We start from the raw sequence: 9,254 nt of genomic DNA, 5'->3' as shown, positions 1-9,254 counted from the left end.
TGCAGTGCTTTTTCATATAATTTAATTTAATGCACCATCTGGTCCATTTAATTCCACTCTGCAGCAGGAAAAAAAACAAAAAACACTTTATTCTCTTGAATGTATTACATCTCGCCGATAGATAGCTGGAAGCCTGAGCAAACTGGCACAGTGACCAAAATCAGTCATTCAAATGTGATAAACATTTTATCCTTAATGGATGGCCACAATGTGAGGAAACAGTATGTATATATAGAAACAAAAGATTGCTCATCAATCAATTGCTCCTCAATCTGCTGCTCAATCTGGGTTGGTCTGACCAATTAAGTGTTGTGTCATGCAATAAATACTGACTAATTAGCCTGGCATTTTGACTTGACTGGCCAACCCACCGGCATGTGCGCACACTCGCAACCCCTTTAGACTGAGAAATCCGACCATGTAGCTCTGCTACTGAAGTTGACTGCTTCAGTTTGCTGTCTACATTGTAAATAGGTTAATGGACTGCTCCCTCTAAACTGTTTCTTGGAGGAAAATTATAAACAGCATTTCATCTCCTCTATACGCCAGATGGGCAGTCCAGCCCCGCTTTGCTTGTAGGCTAAATCCAGTAATTGCCATTTATTATTATTTAAATGCCTCACATTAGGTTTATTGCTTTAGACTCATATGCCAAGGCCAACTATTATAGATTTAAGCAGGCTGTGGTTACATTGTGCAGTTATGTGATTATTTAAACAACTTTTATTGTTGAACTAGCAGCAATTTTTTTTTAAAACCCATTCATTTGAATAAATAACACTTTGGAACATGTTAAACTTTGTCATCAGCCTAAAAATATTTCTACGAGCTGGATTTCCACACAGTAAGACGGAATGATAGCTTGAATACAATTCATTCAACGCTGATTGAATTTGATGGACTTGTTTTACCTTAGCAATTTAGTTCTGCGTGTCCTCTCCAGTTGGCTTTTGGAAGGACTCAAAAGGTCTTGAGAGCAGACTCGCATCTTGTTTTTCTGACCATGAATGGTGGCGTCGAGCCCGTTCGAGAGCTGAATAATCGTGCTGCGCTTTAGTTCATTCCTGTTGTGCTCGGGTGTCGTTAAGAAGAGCTTAAAAAGTCAAGGTGTTCCTAAATGGGGAGAAGGTGAAGATGGGGAGAAAGGCAGCCAAGTTTCCTAAGAGGTCTCCATCATGCGTATATCGTCACTTTCCGTGACATCGTCCTTTGTCCATCTCCCTGTGTTTATCAACAGTCCAGCTTCTGAACAGCGCTTGGAGGGGTACTCTGCCACCTGGTGGAAGGTAGAACATTGGGGGGGGGGGGGGGGGGGGGGGGGGCTTTAGTAACCCTTGGTCGGTATTTGTCACATTCAAAACAAATTAAAGCAGAATGACAAGAGTAAAGTAAATATGAAAGGAGAAATATGCCAAACAAAAAACAGAAAATCATTAGAATGTTGACCAGAAGCCATATGAGGAAAAAGTCATTATACTAGGCCATAAAGTTTGAATTATAAGAATAAAGCTACAATTGTGAAAATAAACGTACTTTAATGAGTATAAAAAGTTGTAACTGATGAGAAGAGTTGTAATATTTACAGAACTAAGATTGTCAATATATATATATATGCAAAATAGACTATGAAATTAGCTAAATATGACCAAACAAAGTTAAAACTGTGATTTTAACAACACTAAAACCGTTATATTTTGAGGGGTATAAAGTTATAAAGTCAAAATTGAAATATGGCATATTTTATGAGAATGAAGTCACAATGTTGCAATACAACACCATCGTCAGCACGACAACATGCACGGAAGTCACCTCTTTTGTTGACTTTGTGCAATCATCAATGAGAATTGCTTTTAACAAATATTTGGCTTTGCACTATTTATACTCGGGAATTCCTGTCCGGTTATCGAGTGTGAGGAGAAACCTCTTTTCTCATAATCATCCAAGTTTATCGTCATGACATGAGATGACGACATTATTGTTGTAATCGTACTTTCTTCCCCCCCAGTGTCAGCATCATGCAGACGAATATAGAGTAGAAGGGAGAGGAAAGACCCTGGGTAGATTACGCAGCAGTTGCCTTGTTAGAGGATTATTAACAATGTTTATGTAACTGCCCTCTGCCTCTTTAAAGTTCATGGGATTTGGCCAGGCACTCCTCTGATGCTGAGTGCGATGTGAAAACAGAGAATGACACGAGGACCAGGAGGCGGGGCCAGGAGATTCCAGCTTCAACTTCCAACAGGCTGGGTTGCATTCCTCAGCAACAAGTTTTCTTCCAAGCCTCTCCGGCAGCGAGGGGCCAACGAAGGGGGAGGAGGAAGCTTTTTACACAGGCTTTTTTTCCAACAAAGCATCCGGGTTTGGAGTTCATCCCACTTGTGACAAGTCACGTTTTACATTACAATCACAGAGGCTGTGGATTGCCCAACCTTAGTGCTGAACACTCGCATTAGGATTTGCAATGGTAAATACTGATCTTCTTTCATATTTGCAATGGGTGATGTTTACCCAAGTACATTGGGGAGGGAAAAAAATACCTAAAAATCTTTGCACACCCCAGTCCACAGGGATAATCTGGCCTCAGATGACCTTGATCGAAAGGATGGAAAATTGTTTCAATTCAGCCCGATTATCAATATATGCATTACTTGGTTTTAAGTAACCTGGAACCCAAAAGATCTTATTACATTTAATTATTTCTATTATCCTTTATGATATTACAGCTGAGTATTTTTGTGTGTACAGTAATTACTCTTTTTCGCTTTTATTTAAATACCACGTACTGAATAGGAATGTTTTTTTTTTTTTCTCCGATTATGATATATATTATGCAATGGGTATTTCTGTGAGAATTAAGTAAAAAAAAAAATCCCATATTATTAAAATCTAAAAACAACAACAACAAAAACAACACCACATTTACCGGTACACATTGTAATGGAAAAATCATATCATTATTCCTGTGTAAAATCTATATTTGAACTTTTGCAACTGAGAAAAATTAATTTGTCATCCATTTATATTTACCGTATAAAGTTCCTTATATATTCTAGCATGTATTTGTAATTCTTGCAATTACCAAATTAGGATACTTCCAAATGTAGAATGTTATCAATGACAAAAAAACGACATGATTATAGTAAAATTTTAATTTCACAGTAAGCATTACCCAAGTGAATGACTACTATATAAATTAAATTAAAAAAAAAAAAAAAAAAAAAAACGATATAATGGCGCCACCTTACGTTTAAGCCCTGTACTGCAATTATTTATGCATTTCTGTGTGCTGGGTTCCCAAACATTAGAAATTTGACTGGGGTGCAAGCTTGCAAAAATATGTAACGCATTATAACAACGTGTACATAAACTAACTAATGATAACAAACCAAAGACAATCAACAAGGCCCTTGCTGACATGTACCAGCTTGATGACCAATTAACAGAGCTTGAAGTGCCAAAAATATAAAATCAAATAAACAAGATTACTTTTAATTACTGGTACTTGTCCTGCATACAAATAGGTGGGTTCCTGTTTGGTCTGCCCAACCATCAAGAGTCAACTTAAACAACCAAGTAAGTCTTGATTTTTCAAGTCTACAATAACACAACAAGGTTAGTTGTCTATCTTTTTTATTTATTTTTTTGGGGGGGGGTTTGTAGTCACTCTGGGGTTGTAAAAGTCGCTAAATATAGCAACAACGTTGCCAAGTTGGCAACACTGAGCAAACGCTCACTTTATTTCATGCCCTGGCTCTGTCCAAGTTGTCATGGGAACGAAAGCAACACTCAGCATTTGCCTGGAATAGAACCTCAAAGCGAAACATTTGAATGCTGTTCCTATAAGCAAGACAAAGAAAAACACAACAACAAAGAAAAAAAAAATCACTCACTTGTGATCGAGAGTTTGGGGATTCTTTGGGTTCGACTCTGCAGTTTGTGCCGTTGCTCGGCTGTTGGTTTGTGTTGTTGGACGAGATGCTTTTACTACACCTGACCACATGTTCTCTCACTCGGTATTTGAAGGCCTCGAGCTCGGTGTGGAAGACTTCCAAATAGACGTCTTGTCCTTCCTGCACCACAACAGAAGCAAACGCTAAATTATGAACATTCTAATGTTGCTAGCAACCAATAGAGTAAGCCAGACCCAACTCGTGTGCTGCAAAAACGGGATACAAAAATCCCTTCAAATTGAAAGTTAAACTTGGAACAACATGAGCAACATGACTATTTGTAATTTATTTTAGATGTTACTAACTTTTCTAAACTTTCTATGTTGCCATGTTAGGATTTAACAGATTTTAACTAAATTTTCATATTTTTACTGTCCAACTAAAAGCATATACAGTACTTCCAAGTTTTGTGTCACCATCATTACTATTTTGCATAATTGGTGCAGTTCAATAAATTAGATTAACTTAGAAAAGTAAAAAAAAAAAAAAAAACTGCTTAATTAAACAGGAAAATTATTTTCAAATGGCCAATCTCTATATAAAATATTTTGATCACTCCTTGTGTAACCTAATTTTTAGCGATGATGAATGTCAAGTTGTCATTCCTAGTAAGCTATAAGCATCAAAATTTACGGCATACATAACAAATACAAATCATTAAAGATTTCATTCCGTGTGTAGTGAACCTTAACAAATGAGTTTCACTTTTCGGAATAAACTACAGAAATGAATTCTGCTTTTTTTTTTCCTAAAATATGAGATGCACATGCACAAATATTTGGCTTGATTTGACACTACCATTGTGACATACAGTATTAGCATATTCATTAAACTAAAATAGTAATACTCAGCCTAAATTATGAGATCAAATACAAAACTAAAATTCAAGTTTACTGTAAATCAAATGAGATATGGAAAGTGGATAGAATGACTGATGAATTGAAATGAATGTTTTAAAAACAAAAAAAACACACAAAAAACACACAAAAAAACACTAAATCATTCATTTCCCCGATTTAGTAATCAAAGAAAGTTCTTCTGGTTCCAAAGAACATCCAATAACAAATGAGTTGATAGAAAGAATGGTGGTTGATGACATGAGGGTGCCTTACTTTGGCTTTTTGGAAAAACTGCCTGAAGCAGCCTCTGGGGTCCTGCCGCGAGTTCGATGCCATCTCCAGGATGAACTGCATGGCGACAGCTTGATGAGCCACCTGCTCCATTAGCGCTTCTTTCTGCAGGAAACAACAAAAGTCAAACACAACAAATTACGTTTTCTTATTGTCGTCTGGGGAAAACATGCTTGATCATGCATTGATGTCACGTGAGATGTGAGGAAAAATCTTCTTGGCGACTTCAACTAAGCATATGAAATCAGCCTTTTTTGGGGGGGGCGTGGCTATTTTTGTGTACTTAACTTGTAAATGATCCTTTAAAAGACAATAATTAAAAAAAAAAAAAAAAAAAGAGAGACTTCATAGACATAACAAGAACATCAAGAAATTCCCATTTGTCATTTAAAAATGGTTAAAGCTGTGCAGGATGATGGATTGTTGATGACGCTATTCTGTTCTTGACAAATGGTTCAAAATAAGAACATAGACGCGCATCCAGCTCATCAGTGAAACATTACCCCTTCTTGCTGTAGCGTGATACACCACAAATATAAATAGTTGGCCGTCTCGTCGCAGATGAGCTGAGGCTTCTCAGCCAGGAATCGCTGACTGTCATCCCATCGCCTCAACATACCTGAAAGAAGGAGAAAGATTAGATAGATTGATTTGGGACACTTTAGTAATGTCATTGTTGTGCCATATTTTCTCCACTTGATGAATGTCTTCACTGTGTTCCATTGTAGTTTTTTTTTTTTTTTTCTTCGTCTCTCCAATGAAAGATTTTTTTTCATGTGAGTTCTAGAGATTAAAGGTCACATTCATAGTGGAAAAATATTTTCAATTATTTGTTTTGTCTCCTATTCATATTCATTTTAGAAGTGTTTTTTTTTAATAGCGCTGTCGAACAATTACATTTTTAAATCAGATGAATCACATCTTGGAATTTTGATTAATCACGATTCATCGCTGAATTAAAAAGGCTTTTTATCAACATTTTTTGCCTGCCAAATTTAAAAGGCGTCAGTTGTGTGTTAATTCTTTCGACCATCAAATGTTATGAGGACGTTGTCAACATTTTTTTTAATCCTCTGCGCACACACTCATCCTCAATTTGGTTAAAAAGGGTTCCTCATTTTGATTTGTGATTCTGAATGTGACTTACCAAAGTGCCTCAGGTCTTGCTCAGACTTGTGGAGGGACATCTTGCAATGTTCTGCTTCTCCTGGTTCATTTTGAACATTGATGATACTCTGGTGGAGAGAGAGGACGTTGATGCTGTTGACGGGCAGCCAAGATAACATCCAAAACAAACCAGACGACACAATGCAACTGCTGTGAACTCCCACATATTTTCGGTGTGGCATACACACAATCGCAAACTCACCCGTTTCCTGTTTTTGGACTAAGACCAAAGCCATGTTGAATAGAAAAATATTGTATTTATCACCAAGTAAGGGAAGGGGCTTCATTGAGTCTTACCTATAAGAAAAAAGTGCTTTACTGCCATCTTGTGGCACCAATAGTTACAAACCGTTTTTGGTTGGCATCAATAACTCACAGATTAACACTATTTGCGGCGGCAGGGCTTGTTCCCTATTTTCTACAATAGTGGCGTCAAAAAAAAGAAAGAAAATCACACTAATTGCCACAATAAGAGGCAATATCGTTCATTCTTTCTCCCACACTCACTTTATCAAAGACATCCCAACTTCCGTCAGCACCGAGCACGGGTCCTCGAGTGGATTCGTGACCTCCCAGCATGCGCTCCTTGCGGAGCCATTCCTCCTCGCTGTGCGTGAGCTCCGTGGGGCTCGCCCGAGTCCAAGCGTGTTCCTGCTCCAGGGACTCGGAGCCATGGAATCTTAAAGCACACAGGTGGTCCTGGGCCTCGGCCAGCATCCAGCTGGACACCATGGAGGTCGTCGAGCAACCCTGCGGCTGGTTCTCGCATAAGGATGTTGATGAGGTCTGTTGAAAGCAAAAGGAACATAATTATTGACTGGTTGAGTGAACGCAGTTTCGTGATCATGCACGTCTCTCTGCTAGGACAGAACAGCTGAAGCCCTGAATCAGGGGTGTCAAACATCTTTTCATCATGAGCCACATGGTGCGTATTTTTAAGTACTACTACTTTATAATGGCAAATGGGGATTTATCATTTTGGGATCGAAATTGTGATCTCAGTAGTGAAATAGGGTGGACTGAACCTTGCTCAAATATTCAAATTTTCAGATAAATTTGCAAGATATACAACTAACCCTGAGAAATCTGCACTTGTTGTTCTTGGTTGAATTTAAAACAAAGAAATTTGTAGTTGAAATTTTGGATAACTTCATTTACTGTAGAAAACTATGGGGAGCTATTTACTTGTTTAAGCGTAGATTTAACTAAGACATGATGATGACCCAGGAAACTCCCTGAGCTTTTTGTTGTATTTTTAAAACAAAAATGTCTATTGGCAAAGATAATTATGCTCCAAAGCCATTTTAAGAATGTTAAGAGTTGATGTTTGTAATTTAAAAATAAATAAATTGCTGCCATTATTTTCTCTTTTACTGAAAATGACTATTGGTTATCAGCCTCTTTGACTACAAATTTTTGATATTGCTTATTGGCCTTGCCATGCAACAGCTGCCTGTTTGTTGGTCATTGTTTAATGCAACCAGCCTGAACCGTACCAAATGACATAACCTGATTGATGTGGCTCAAGACCAGGTCTCTCCAGTAGGCTTTCAGTTTGACAATCTATGCCTCATCACAAAAATATTTTGGGCCGTAAAAGCTTTTGGGCTTTAAAGACCACTCCCATCCATGCCTTATTTGTAAGGAGAGGACTATAAATACTTAATCTTATTTAACAGTCTGATGTTAGTGTCGGGAAATGTGGGGGGCCCTGAGGGAATTAAACGGGACTGCAAGTGGAAAATGGACGAACTCAAGTCATACACAACACAAGAAAAGTGTTCAAAATTACACTGCATAGATGGATATTAGATACGTACGTAAATAAAGTAATCAATATATAATAACGATCCGTTTATGTAATTATTAGGCGAGAGTTAGCAAACGATAATCCAAAACACAAGCATGTGGCTAGCTGTCATGCAATGCAACCCACTTTTAACTTTGTTTGGATTGTGTCAGATATGATGCTAAGCAAGCTATTAGCTCTCTTGATTTAAAAGCGGTTGGGGTGGTTGTTGGGCTGCTTTCTGCTACCTACCTGCTGGTGGGGGCAGCATGTGTCCGTTTCAAGGGACTCGCTGTCGGACAGCCCATCGTTGTTGCTTCGCCACTCCATCGCTGCTAAACTAGCAGCTAGTTAGCCGTGTGAGAGAATTGTCGCAAACAGTGTGCCGCCTTTGAATTACTATGTATAAACTAGGGAGGAGTTTACTCTAATCGGCAATGTGACGCACAACATCCCCACGAAGGAGTTGTTAGTAGAAAGTAGAAACTGGATAAAGCAGCTGCAGCATCACAGCGTTAGTCACAACAACAAACTAACAATGCTACTTCAGGCTACTGCAACTGTCTCTTTAACGACGACGTATCAACCACGTGACTTTTAGTGTTATTTATTTATTATCAAAATTTAAAATGTGCTAGTTTTTTTTTTTATTATTTCAAAATTATTATTATTACATTTAAATTAAAATGTAATAAATTAAACTAATGAATGACTTAAATTTTACCAACATAAACCATGTTTTAAAAGTGTGTTACAATATTTCGTGGGGTGATAATTAAACTATTAGAATTAATAAATTAAATCAAATTATTTTCAATTCCTTGGTATTGACAAGTATGCACGGAGGTATATATTATGATGGACTTGTCGTCTACACGTCACAGCGAGAAGTGAAGGCAGCGGCAGCCATCTTTCGTTGCTACTCATTTAGCTCGCTTAGCTTGAATATTTGGGTATATTTGGAGTAAAGTAAGCGGTTAAGAAAATGGATGGATGTGTCTCACAGTACTACTCTCAAAGATTCTCTCATTAGGTATACTGTATCTCACAGTACTACTCAAAGATTCGTCTACATCATGTTGTCATTACCATGAACAAATGATAAATACAACAAAAACAAAAATGCTGTGAATTGTAAACCTATCCCGTGTAAGTCACGATTAATGATACTGAGATAATATACTCCGAATGATTACCGGGGGAAAAAAAATAAAAAAT

The 9,254-nt window shown here is 37.6% G+C and overlaps 1 protein-coding gene across 1 annotated transcript; it reads right to left on the bottom strand.

Moving 5' to 3' along the window:
* Nucleotides 1-5: 5 nt before the first annotated feature.
* On the bottom strand, nucleotides 6-8,746 carry cdc37l1 (cell division cycle 37-like 1). Its single transcript, XM_077498167.1, has 7 exons — nucleotides 8,289-8,746; nucleotides 6,755-7,033; nucleotides 6,228-6,315; nucleotides 5,584-5,699; nucleotides 5,063-5,185; nucleotides 3,891-4,070; nucleotides 6-1,276 (listed from the first exon to the last, which is right to left on the bottom strand). The coding sequence occupies exons 1-7, from the start codon at nucleotides 8,364-8,366 to the stop codon at nucleotides 1,160-1,162; spliced, it is 981 nt and encodes a 326-aa protein (XP_077354293.1). The 5' UTR covers nucleotides 8,367-8,746; the 3' UTR covers nucleotides 6-1,159.
* Nucleotides 8,747-9,254: the final 508 nt, after the last annotated feature.

The sequence above is a fragment of the Festucalex cinctus genome, chromosome 15, assembly GCF_051991245.1.
Source record: "Festucalex cinctus isolate MCC-2025b chromosome 15, RoL_Fcin_1.0, whole genome shotgun sequence".
Classification (NCBI taxonomy): domain Eukaryota; kingdom Metazoa; phylum Chordata; class Actinopteri; order Syngnathiformes; family Syngnathidae; genus Festucalex; species Festucalex cinctus.
The sequence above is the reverse complement of the archived record's forward strand: the minus strand, read 5'-3'. Positions and strand labels throughout refer to the sequence as shown.